A 13,248-nucleotide genomic window follows, 5' to 3' on the forward strand; every position below is an offset into this window, starting at 1 on the left:
TCGGGCGTTGGCAGTTTACAAGTTCCAGGTAAGGCTGATGCTGCTGGTCCGGGGAACACACTGTGACGGCGACCAGGTTAAGCGCGTCCTCTACGATGCTGCACCTGGCGTCCCCGCCGCCCCTTCGAGTGTGTCGGAGCGTGTGCGTGCGCGTGCGTGCGCGTGCACGTGCGTGCGTGAGCATGCGGGATTTCATTTCTCCGTCAGCAGTAACCCGAGTTGGGTCCTGCTTGTCCCAGCCCCACCGATTCTCCGCCTCACAGGCTGCGCCCCCCCCCTCCTCCGGCACCCCCCCTGCTTCCCCCAGAGCAGTCAGCCAGAGCCTCCAGTTGGGGTTGTTAATTTTATCTTCCGCCACTGCGTAAGCACAGCAGCTGGCAGGGGAGGGCCGAGGCAGGTGAGCAGATGCTGCCAGCCAGCTCCCGCGGAGGGGGGAGGCCTGGGGGCGGGGGGACGGATTATGCCCACGGCCACCAGAAGTCCCCTGGTGACCCCATCCGCTCAGAAAGGCCCCCACCCCCGGGGCAGGGAGGGTCCCGGGCAGGGCCCACCCACACTGGCAACGCCCTAGACCCAGGTCCCCATCCGTCGATGGCATCGGCGCGTGGGTTTCTACCCAGTGTCAAGTTGGAGGGGGTGGTGGGCTCGGCTGAACAGCTGTCGCCCCTAGAAGCACAGACGCGGCGTTTGTGTATCTCGTCGCTGATGGTGGCTCCATTCGGGGGCTTTTTGTCAGGCCTTTTTTTCCCTGGGCTGCTATTACTCCTCAGTTCGATATTTAATTTTCCCATAAACCAAAGAGTTGTGCTTTTCTGCTCTCTTTTCCTGCTGGAGGCCCCCGCCCACTGGTGGGGTCTCCCTCCTTCTTGGGTTCCTGCTAGGAGGGTGGGCCTTGGGCGGGGCCAGAGACTTCAGCCCTTCCAAATGGGGCAGGGATGGGGGGGGGCACGACCCTTGGGTCCCTCCCCCCGACTCATTCGTTTGACCAATAACTACTGAGCAAATCCTTGTGTGTCCGGCCCTCGGGATGTGACCTTGGGACGTGACCATAGATAAGCGTCCCTGCCCTCATGGTGCTTGCATTCTAGTGGGGGTGTCAGATGCAGAGGCCTTGGGGTTAGAAGGAGCTTAGGGTGTTCACGGACCTCCCCCCAAATTCTCAGTGCGTTCAGAGCATGGCGTTGGGGAAGGTGGCCTTGGTCAAAGCAAGGCAGGGCCCACAGCATTCCAGGGTCTCGAGGGATCCCTTCCACAAACGGGCTCTGTGCTTGCCTGGGCCGGGAGAAATGAAGGAAGGAGGGAAGGAACAAACAAAACAAGAATTGAACTTGAACTCCTGTGTGGCAGGCCTGCTCCAGCTCTGAGGTTAGGTGGGCAAAAGACGAAGCTCCAGACGTCCAGGAGCACAGTCTCCTGGGGAAACAGACGTGGACCCGGGACAGGATGACAGGCACCTGTGAGAACGACAGGTGTACAGTGCTCCAGGAGCCCAGAGGATAAGCCCTGACTGAGTCTGGCAGGGTCCTAGAAGGCTGCCGAGGGAGGCAGTCCCTAAGGCCAGCCCTAAAGGATGAGGCAGAGTTAACCAGCAGAAGGATCGCTTTGTGCAGGGCACGGAGGAGGTGAGCCAGCTGCAGAAGGAACCTTGGGCAGCTCAGTGTGGAGCAGGGTGGCTGCCTGGAGGAGGTGCTCCTTCGAGCAGCGTCTTGTAGAAGCCGGAGAGACCGGTGGAGAGGATGGAAAGACACTGTGACGGGAGACCCCCCTCCCAAAAAAGGAAGAAATTAAAAATAGGGAACGTGGAGGGACATTTGTATTCACGCATGGACACTTTCATATATTAAGAGGGTGGCTTTCTTTTTCCTTGCAATTCGGTATAATGACTGGTTGCTGATTGAAGGGAAGGCAGTCAATAGAGCAGGCATGCTGAGAGAAAAGAATGGATTTTTTGCAAATAACATAATTTTGAACTTCTCTTCCCCCCACCCCCGCCCCTCCCCACGTCTGATTGATTACCACCCCATGATAAATGACATTCAGAGCAGGAATGTGCCCAGCACCGTCACACTGCGGTACCCAGAGAACAGGACGGATTATCCCTCCCCCAGACAAGGGCCACTCCTGGAAGAGAAAGAAACTCCCTCAGGCCAGGAAGGGGCGTGGGCAGTCAAAGGGGTAATATAAATAGTCCCTTTCTGTTCGTGCAGCTTATAGAAGGTCTGTGTCCATTTCCTCATTTGCTCCTCCTCTCAAAAATCCTGGAGGCAGAAACGTTGGCAGGGTGTGTTTTATTGAACCCATTTTATAGATGGGAAGACTGACACCCGGTGGGTCAGCTGACTTGCCCGTGGTCCCATGCGATGTTGGTAGCAGGGCCCGCACCGGAACCTCGGTGTGGCTCTCTCGGAGCCGGGACCCCGGCAGGCGCTGGAGAGGACCCCACGGGCGGGGAGAGAACCGGACTCTAGGAGATGCAGTTAGCCACGGGCCTGCCGGGGTTTGTAGGAGGACAGGTTTGTGTTCCCAAATTTCAAAGGCCACCAGACGATTTACAGAACAGCGAACGATCGCATTATCTTCAAAGTGAGTTACGATGACCAAAACAAAGTTCTGCTTTCAAGATCAAGACAGGCAATATTTCAGAGTTAATTTCATAAAACTGATCACCCGACCATTACCTCACTGTGTCGGCATCCCTGGATGGTCGTGGGACAGAGGCAGCAGAAGTTGGCTGTGGCGGCCGCTGAGACGGAGGGGCAGACACACTTTACCTGTCCCGATGCTGGACAAAATGGGTCCAAGAAACTTCCAGCAGCAACCCTCTCTGCTTAAGACAAAGAAGTCAGACAAAACTGAGACGTTGACCGGCTGGACTTGGGGACAGGGGATCCGGGGGAGTTTGGTGGTGGTGGTCTTCGTGGGACCATGGACGTGTCGAGCCAGGCGGGGTTGGGGGGCGGGGTCTTCCTACTGCCCAGGGCCGGCTGTGCGCTAACGTGTCAGGAAGGGGCTTGGAAATTCTGAAGCTCCGCCCATGTCACGGCTGTTACTGCCGTGACCGCAGCCATGCGTCCGATGCAAACACACCTGCTCGGTGTCTCTTCACCTGAGGACGGTCCTTTCAGGTAAACGGTGCAGGTGGGTGCTCCCCGCCCCCCGGGAGAGCCCTGCCTCGGCACAGACACCTCTGAAGACGCACCCTCAGATCCACAGGAATGAGACACTCCTGGTGGGTGCACGGGACCCTGGCCCGGAAGAGTCGGGGGAGAGACTGCTGAGCCAGGGGTCTTGGTGGATTCTTTGCCATTCTATGCCATGTGGGTCACAGTCAGGTGGCCTGCTTTATCGTGCTGATTCCAGAGCCCAGCTTGGACCTCGGGATTGTTCCTGTCCAGGAAGCTGCATGGAAGTTATGCTTGGGCCGCCGCTGGCCATCTGCCTTTGGCTGGACAATTGTTCCCGGGGCCGCGGGGCCAATCCCAGGGGGCACATAGGGGGCTGCTTGCTGTGACCTCGGCCAGAGATTGTAAGAGGGACAGGTGTGGGGATGAGCGTGGGGATGGCGTTGGGGTCTGGGAAGGGATGGAGGCAGAAATAAGCGTCCACAGTTATTACAGCTCTGCTGTGTCATTGGCCGTACAACCGAAATCTGTTATTGTCTTAGGAGCTTGATTAACTGTACACATTGCTAACACCTGCTCGGAAACATAACGAGGGACAGGGACACGTCTCCCAATCAGGGTCTGCGTGGGCAGCGTGCGTGACGCGGGTGCAGATCTCCGGAATGGGGATGTGGGCACGCACGAAGGTGCGTGTGTGTGGGCGCGCGTGCGTGTGATTGGGGACAGGGGCGCCCATGCTCTGCAGAGAACCCTGGCCAGGCTTTGGAAGTGCTGGGTGCCAGTCTGGGCTCTGCCAACGGACTTACAGTGTGACTGTAGGCAAATTTCCCCCTCTCTGACCTCAGTTTGCTTACCTGTAAAATGGAAGTGTTGTCCAACAGAGACCCCATGCAAGTCCCATATGTAATTATAAGTTTTCCAATCACCACATTGAGAAAAGCGTTGCAAGGTGAATTAATTTTAATAATATATGAAGTCCAGTAGAGCCCAAATATAGCTTCAGCAGATAACCACTATAAAATATTAGCGATACCTTTGACATTCTTTTTAAAATGGCTTTCGAACTTCAGTGGGTATTTTACGCTGACAGCACACAGGAACTCAAAAACGCCTTTCGAGTGCACAACAGCCACATGGGGTGAGTGACTCCTGCTTTGGAAGGTGCCCGGTGGCACCTTCTGGGCTTCTCACTTACCTGTGAATGCCCCCGAAGGCAGAGACCTTTCATTCTCCTGCCCAGTAGCAGGGAGCCTCCAGAAAGAATGTTAGTAATGAATCCTGCTAATAAGTGCCGATGCCACGTACAGGGTGCACTTTCAAAACACCTTTCAGGTACTATGTCACTGAATCGTCACAGGTACCCTGTAATCCCCTTTTGTGGAGGCGGAAACTGAGGTTCAGAGAGGTTAGGTAACTCGCCCAAGGTCACACAGCCTGTAGGTGGGACAGCTGGTCTTTGAACTCTAGGTAGGCTGATTTACAGCCCACACTTTTAACCACTGTCCTGTCCTTCCTCCTGACAATAGCGATGCAAATAATAAGGAAAACTGCTAGACTTGGGGGGGGGCCCCCCCCCAGGCGTTTTGTAAGAATCATCTCTGCTCCCCAGAGCAGTCCAATCAAGGAAGGTTCTAAGGGTCTCAATGAAAGTGAGAAAGGATGAGAGATATCGAAGGTGCCTCGTGCCATTTCTGAGCCTGTCGGATTCTTGGAGGGTATCCTTACATCCGTGCACACGACCACGAGCGGTGCCCGAGTTTTACGCCAAAGCTCGGATTGGCGTGGTCCCTTCATCTCCGGGGTAGCCCAGTTAAGTAGAGCCACCCACAGGAGAGCTCCCGAGGGATCTGGGTCACAAGGCGTCCGTGAGGGTTCCCCGTGGCTCAAACGTGTCCACGTGGGGCTAAAGGCACCCACAGAAACGAGCTCTGCTCTTCTTTCCAAAGACCACGGAGGCGTAGCCTCTTGTCAGAGCTGGGGCTCTGGAGTCGGGGCGCTCGGGTTCAGATCCTGACTCTGTGAACCCGGGGACGGCCTCCCGCACCTCTTCAGTTTCCCGTCTGTAAAATGGGAGTAAACACACCCACCTCATGGACTGATGGGGAGGATTGCCTGCGTTCACCCAGGCGAAGGGCTTAGCGCAGCTCCTGGCTGCATCGTGGGTTCTTGCTGTGGGGCCCCAGGTGTTTCACTGGAGTCTTAGAGTAAGTTCACGGCAGAACCTGGGACTTCTGGGTAATTGAAGCGCTCCGTGTATGTTTCCCCTCGCGGAATTCCTACCCCACTTACCACCTGCTTTATACAATCTTACACTTAATTACAATTCTGCATCTGTTGTTTTCCCATTGTTTCCTGTTCATGCCGCTTCCCTTGCCAATTGCACAGCGCGTGGTGGCTGCGCGAATGAATGAATGAATGGCTCATACCTGGCTTCCTTTCACCAGACCTCAAAATAGAGTGGCCAGGCGGCTGTCACCCCCACCCCCCAGCCCGTGAGCTTCTCTGTTTTATCACCGGGCGCCTGGCACCATGCCCGGCACCTAGTAGGTGTCAGGAAATGTTCGTTGAGCTTAATTAAACTTACCTGGAGTGAAAACCCCCTGCAGGAAGGAAAGGCCCCGGCTCTTCATCCTCTCCGTTTCCCCCGCCGCGCTTGACCCCAGGCTGGGTAAGCCAAAATGGACAGCCCTTCCCAAGTGAAGTCCTCAGATCCTGGCTCCTGTCCTCCTGAATGCAAGGGGACCGCGGAAATAATAGTGTGAATCCGAAGAATAGCAGATTCCTGGGGCGCCTGGGTGGTTCGGTCGGTTAAGCGTCCTCTTTCGGCTCCAGACGTGAATGTGGTTCATGAGTTCAAGCCCCATGTAGGGCTCTGTGCTGACAGCTCAGAGCCTGGAGCCTGCTTTGGATTCTGTGTCTCCCTCTCTCTCTACCCCTCCCCTGCTCTCTCCCTTTCTCTCTCTCTCTCTCTCTCTCTCTCAAAAATAAATATTAAAAAAAATAAAAAAGAATAGTAGCTTCCTACCATGTGCTAAGCCCTTTCACACCTAGGAGCTGGCCCCTCCTTCACATCCATCTGCCAAGTTTTACTCCCATTTAGCAGATTGGGGAACTGAGGCTCAGAGCTTTGGTAACTTGCCCCAGGACGTGGAGGTTTGGCGACCTGGCTGAGATTTGGATCCAGAGGTTCCCAATGGCTCCACGGGTGTCCTTTCCACTACCCCACAGTGCCCACCCAGGAGCCCTGGCTTTGTCACACCAGCCAGTGATTGCTGAGCAGAGTGAGCCAGTAGGAGGCGGGACCAGCCAAAATACACTAACTTCCAGAAAGAAAGGAAAGAGGCAGCTCTTGGCCCTAAATGCCTCTCAAAGTCACCTACTCTCTGTTGCCCTCACCCTGCTCTAAATGGACAGCCCGTCTAGCCTGAGTCACACTGTGTGTTTTCAGCGTCCAGAATCAATCCTGATCGTGGCGCTGCTCTTGCTTAAAACTTTCAATGGCTCCCCACTGCTCTCAAGACAAAGAAGAAAACGCATGACCAGAGAACACACAAAAAGCCTTGGTTTGTGGTGGTGGCCAGTTTCCGTGGCGTAAAGCTCCCTACTGTGGCCGATTTCAGGCTACCAGAGCAGTCCTGGAAATGGCACATCTGGGTCTCAGGCGCTGCTAGGAACCGGCCCTAGCGCACCACTGCAAGCGTAACCTACGGTCAGCGGCTCTGCTTTGCACCCCGCACACTTCCCAGGGCCCCTCCACCCCCATCCCCAGCTCCTTGCCCTCCCCCTGCCGCCGGCCCCGGGCTGACATGCTCCAGACCTCCGCATATGCTGTTCCTTCCAACTGCCACACTTGTCCTTTATCTCGGGTTGCTTTCTCGGGTCACAGAACTTGCTCAGACTTGGGCAGGGGCCCCTTTCCTCCTGTTACACCTCCCGGCACCTGATGTGCTTCCCACGTTTAACTGTATGGTCCCTTGATTCATGCCCTTCTTCCCAGCAGGCTGTAGGCCCCTTGAGGCCGAGCCCTTGTCTGTGTGCCCGGCAGGGACATCGTCCCGACTGCAGTTGGTGCCAGTAACACCACCTGGAGTCATGCAACCCTCCTCCCCTTCCTGCTCCCCGCACCCAGCACGGGACCTGGCCCATCTCAGGGGATCTCTTCCTGAATCTTCCACTAAACCTTTGTTTCGCTGTCTTTCCCTCTTGGGTAGCTCCCCCCACCTCCATCGAAGTGATGGCCGCAGACATGCCCGCCCCCTTCAGCCGCTACCAAGCCCAGAACTTCACGCTGGTCTGCATTGTGTCCGGAGGGAAACCAGCGCCCATGGTGAGTACCTCTGGAGTGCCCAGCTCCTCCTCTGTCCCTGCCGGGCCACCCTGCCCGTGACTTGTCCAGCTGCAGATGTCACCGTGGCGTCCACTTTGCAGAATAAAGGGGAGAGGGTGAGAGCCCCTGCCTTGAGCCATCTGCCTTGGTCTGACTCCATCTACTCATCTGACCCACCCTTGGGATCTTGCTCCTAAGATCCCAGCACAGAACCCCACTTTTTCTGGACCCTGGGGTCCCAGAACTGCACAGTGGGTCCTTAGGGAAGCCCAGCATCAAGCAGAGCCCTGCCCCACTTATCGGACAGAATGGGGACAAATGAGGCCCAGAGAGGGGAAGGGATGGGTCCAGAGTCACCTACAATGTTCTTGACAGACGTGGGACTCAAGTTCATGCCCTCCAGCTCCAATTCCACTGTGGAGGGAGGGAAGGGAGGAAGGCCGGAAGGAAGGTAAGAGAGAGAATTCTTGTTTGGACCAACTCCGACCCACCCTAACTGCTTTGAGGTCCGCCAGCCCAGCCCATGCATTAGCGTCATGGCCACTTCAAGCGGTGAGGGCGCTAACATAGAGAACTGGGTTCTAGCCCCTGCCCTGCCTTAAGCAGAAAGATTCCCCTCTGCTTCCCAGTTTCTGCAAAGAGGCTTAGGGAGTGGACAACATTAACATTTTCAGCTTTTTTTTAGGAGCACCAGGACCTCTTTGGTCCAAATGAAATACACGCAGCCCCACATGTAAGACATGTAAGAGTGAAGGAAGGTCAGGTTGCCCTTATGGAGCCCTGAAGCACCTGTGTGGAACCCTTGATTCCCTGAACCCATATTGAGAATCCACACACTACGTGCTGTGAAGGCTCCCTCCAAGAGAATTGTATAATACACTTGACACTGTGAGTCTCAGGTATCACTAGGATTCGTGAGGGGCTGGGCTCGAGCGGAGGATAGGTAGGGTTAGAGTTCAAGGCGGGAGACAATGAATTCCAGACTCTGTCTCATAGGCGTGATGCAGTGGGGTTACCTGGGGACCCAGGCCAGTCTCACCCCAGGATCTAGACCTAGATAGACCCAGCTTCTCAGGGCAGGGCAGTAAACAGGTGCAGAGTAACCCAATACAGGGCAGTGGCCAGGTGCACACAGGCACAGGTGGGGCCGTAAGCAAGGTTGCATAGGTACAAGCGGGGCAGTAAGCAGGTGTGCAGAGACACAGGTGGGGCAGTAGACAGGGGTGCTTAAATAAGGCTTTGGTAAGGCCCATCTCCCTGCACCCATACCTCATGGTCCCAAGGAGACAGATAGATAAAAAGGCAACTTCAACCCCAGCGATTGGTGAGAGCAGGAAATGGTCCCCAAGTTTCCCCCTTTGGAGCCCATAAAGAGGTCTGGCCTCTCTAAAATCAGACAAGCTGGTCTTTTTCTCCAAAGAACAACTTCTTTCCCAGAGGACACAAAAGAAAGTCTCCCCACAGCCCTGGGGCTGCAGGAAGACTCCCCACCCCCAACCCCTGCCTGCTCCTGCCATTTAAGATATGGCAATAAAATATTCAATATTCATATACACATATATATAGTTGCACATAGATGTAAAAGACATTTCTCTCTCTCTCTCCACACACACACACACACACACACACACACACACACACACACACAAGATCCTTAATTCCCCGCATTCCAGGCATCTTACATTTGCCTGGGACATCAGAACTTAAAAGAATTCTTTGGTATAAATTACAAACCTGCTTTTGAAGCACTTTTCAAAAGAAAACGAAAGAAAGAAAGAAAAACCCAAAGCAGGCTATTATGTGCATATGAGATCCTTCGCTGGAGCTATAAACTCTGACAGATTCTCCCCCCCCGCGGGGCCCGTCCCGTCTCCCGGAGCCCCCCTCCTCTCCTCCCCCACATCCTCCTCCCTCCCCTCCCCTGCGCCAGCATCCTCCTCTCTCCCTGTCTCCCGTCGATTTATTTACCTGATTTATTAAAAAATACACCCAATCCCCACAGGCCTCTGGGCACACGTACCAACATAAAAGACAGCAAATTAAATTAAATGCCGCCTCTCAAAACTTGGGTTCCCCATTAGAGAAAGCGAGAAGATGGTTGCTTTCACCCCGTCCCCACACCTCGCTCCCTCCCACACACGCACCTGTTTCCTTCCTTCTGGTTGCAAACCTCCAAAACGCGCCCACGGAGATTCCCTTCCTCGTCATTCTTCTTCGGATGGCTCACTTCCTCTCAGGCGCCTTCCTACCTTCTCCCTCGTCCAAATGCTGTCCCCAGGGGGGCACAGACCTCTCCCTCGCAGCCCAGGTGGCTGCTGGGGCTGCGCCCTGGGCCCCTGTTTCAGTACATTGTTTCATCGAAGCATCCGACAGCCCCCAGAGCAGCTGTCCTTACTCCCCTTTACAGGTAAGGAAACTGGGGCTCCAAGAGGCTCACCTGCTGGTAACGACGGAGGTGGGCTTGGCCTCTGCCACTAGGAGCTCTGTGTGTCCCCCTCGACCTGAGCTGGCTCAGAGTACTTCGGGTGCTGCAGGGAAAGGAATGAGGGAGAGTCCATCCGGAAGGAGGAGGCGGCCTTGGAAGAACGGGCATTCTGTGGCCAGGTCCTCTGAGGTCCCACCGTCGGTCATGAAATGCTTCCCGCACCCTCCTTGTAATTTCAGGTTTATTTCAAACGCGATGGCGAACCCATCGATGCCATGCCCCTGACGGAGCCGCTGGAGGCAAGCTCTGGCCCCTTCCAGGACAGCAGGCCTTTCCGCAGCCTCCTGCACCGTGACCTAGATGACACCAAGATGCAGAGGTCGCTGTCTCTGCTGGACGCCGAGAACCGGGGCGGGCGCCCCTACACAGAGCGCCCCGCCCGCAGCCTGACCCCGGACCCCGGCGTCCTCCTCCAGCCGACCACCGAGAACGTCCCAGAGACGGTGGTGAGCCGCGAGTTCCCGCGCTGGGTCCACAGCGCCGAGCCCATCTACTTCCTGCGCCACAGCCACACCCCGGGCAGTGACGGCACCGTGGAGGTCCGTGCCTTGCTCACCTGGACGCTCAACCCACAGATCGACAATGAGGCCCTCTTCAGCTGTGAGGTCAAGCACCCAGCGCTGTCGATGCCCATGCAGGCAGAGGTCACGCTGGGTAAGACTTGGTGGGTGCCGCTCTGCGGGGACCCTGCAGAGCTGGGGGGCGGGGAGCCTTGGGTCCTTGGGTCGCCGGCCACCTCAGACGTGGGGAGGGGTGGGGCACGGAGGCGTCCGGGGCAGGCCGAGAGATCAGGGCCGGGGTTCTTAAGGAGATTTGCTGAGCTGGACTGGGGAACGTGGGTGGTCACAGGGAGGTCAGGAGAGCTTGCTGGACGGGGTCAGGAACACTAGAAATCAGGGGCATTTGGTCCGTCAGTATCGCGAATATGTGAGTCGGAGAAGTTTGCTGAGTGAGTAATTAAGCAGAGGAGGGTTCAAAGGTGGACACTATGGCCCCAGAGCCTCGCTCTTAGCCTCTCACTGTGCCACATCCGTGGTCTCGGGCAGCTGCCCCCGAGCACTTCCGCGTGTCATTCCTTGGAGACCTCACGAGCTCCCCCTACTGCCCGGCCCTGTGCTAGGCGCTGGGAGCTCATCAACCCGCAGCCTGCCCCTACCACCCTCTCCGGACCCCCGCGCTTCCCACTGTCCTTTGGCGAATGTGAACCTCAGGATGCCATCTGCTCCCTCCCCCCTTCGCTTTTTCCCCCAGGAAAGCCGTCCCCTGCCCCTCTTGCCCCAGCAAAGCTCGGCTTCCCTGGGATGGTGCCCTGCCCCACCCCCACCGACACAGGGGAAGACCAGACAAGGACTTGAGAGCAGCTCGCATCGCAGTGATGAGGGGGTGCTGCCCCTGGCCTGCCCCACCCCCTTGCCCTCCCGCACCCCAAGCCAGATTAAGGACTCGCCTGCCCGGTCCCTGATCGCAGCTGGTTCCCTTGACCGGAGCCGTGCTGGCGTGCACCCCACCGCCCCCCCCCCCATCGGAGCAAGGGCAAGGCCCCTTCGCAGGCAGTGGGCATGCGCGGTCACGTGTGTGCACCCCCGGGGGAAGCGGGGAGCGGGGGACACTGCAAGGCTGCCAAGACGCAGGTGCCAGATCGGGCGGATGACACAGACCCCCGGGCTGGCTTCCCATCCAACCTTGGCTGCCGTCTGTTGGTGGGATCTCAGGCCTCAGGTCCCCGAGCCTCAGTTTTCTGACCTGTTGAATGGAGAGAACAATTGTAAGCTCATAAATATCAGGAGCCAGGCTCCCTGCAGGATGATTTGCCTACAAGTTCTCCTGGCACAGGTGCAGTGAGCTTATGGGGCAGGGAGAGACGCTGTCATTATTCCCGTTTCACAAGTGAGGGGAGCCAGCCAGGCTTGGAGCAACTCTCCTTAGGTCAGCCAGCCAGGTCCGACCCCAGGCCCACATTCTTCACCACCGTGCCATCTGCTGGGGCTGTGGCCAGGGGAGAGTGCTATGAGCTGGGGGGCGGGGCGAGGGAGAGTGGAGGACACCCTGCTCTCTGGCCACGGCGGGGAGGCAGTAGGATGGGCAGGTGACCTCGGGACACAGAATCCAATCATCTGATCAGGACTTTGAAGGTCAGGCCAGGGCGGCCCAGAGCCTCCCCGCGATCTCTGCTGTTCCCTCTGCCGGGATGTCCTCCCCCAGCTCAGACACTACTCCCCACAAGAAGACGGATGCCTGGTGGTCCCAGAACCCATCTCAGTAGATGGCGACTACGTTCTTCCCATTGGCAGAGCCTGAACCCTCAGAGTCGCTTGCTTTTCCCGCTCTTTTCCTATGCTCCGCGTCGAAGCCAGCCTCGAGAACCTGCCCCCACGTCTGCCGCTTCTGGTGGTTTCCTCTCCGACCACCCAGTTCCCACCTGGATTTCGCAGCCGCCAGGCTGGTCTTTCCGCTCCCACCCTCATCCATCCTGCTCTTCGTGCTGATTGATCGGCTTAAGATACAAATCAGATCGTGACACACATACATACCCACCCCAGCCCTTCCAATGGTAGACGAACAGATGGACAAAACAGAATAGAATTCAGAAATAGAACCCAGAGAGACAGTCCATCTTGATTTTTGATGAAGGCCCCAAGGCTGTTGAATGGGGAAGGAGAAGTTGTTTTAACAGACAGCCTTGAACAACCAGAGACGCTTAAGGGCAAAATGACCCCAGTCCCCTATCTCACGCACACACAAGAATTAATTTGAGATGAATCACGGGCCTAAATGTGAAATCCAACATCATAAAGCTTCTAAAGCAACGCATAGGAATCTGGCATTGTGACCGTCGAGGTAGACCAGGAGTTTTTCCAAAGGTCACAAAAGGCACCAAATGAAAAACTGAACACTGGTAAATGAGACTGAGTCAAAATCCAAAGCTCCTGCTCATAAGAAGGCACCTTCAGGAATACATATAGAGGCTGAGAAGAAATACTCTCCCTACAGATTTATGACAAAGGATTTGTATCCAGAATATATAAAGAACTACTACAGATCACGAATGGTAAGACAACTCCATTAAAAAAAAAAAAAAGAGGGGCGCCTGGGTGGCGCAGTCGGTTAAGCGTCCGACTTCAGCCAGGTCACGATCTCGCACTCCGTGAGTTCGAGCCCCGCATCGGGCTCTGGGCTGATGACTCAGAGCCTGGAGCCTGTTTCCGATTCCGTGTCTCCCTCTCTCTCTGCCCCTCCCCCGTTCATGCTCTGTCTCTTTCTGTCCCCAAAATAAATAAACGTTGAAAAAAAAAAATTAAAAAAAAAAAAAAAAA

General features: G+C 56.1%; 1 protein-coding gene across 1 annotated transcript in view; it reads left to right on the forward strand.

Moving 5' to 3' along the window:
• IGSF21 (immunoglobin superfamily member 21) overlaps positions 1–13,248 on the forward strand; it is a 74,712-nt gene that overhangs the window by 54,839 nt on the left and 6,625 nt on the right. Inside the window, exons 3-4 of the mRNA XM_040462763.1 lie at positions 7,334–7,449; positions 10,114–10,588. Coding sequence (XP_040318697.1) covers positions 7,334–7,449; positions 10,114–10,588 — 591 coding nt within the window. The remainder of the gene's footprint in view (positions 1–7,333; positions 7,450–10,113; positions 10,589–13,248) is intronic.

This window comes from Herpailurus yagouaroundi, unplaced genomic scaffold (genome assembly GCF_014898765.1).
Source record: "Herpailurus yagouaroundi ecotype Mexico unplaced genomic scaffold, PumYag 77, whole genome shotgun sequence".
Lineage (NCBI taxonomy): Eukaryota > Metazoa > Chordata > Mammalia > Carnivora > Felidae > Herpailurus > Herpailurus yagouaroundi.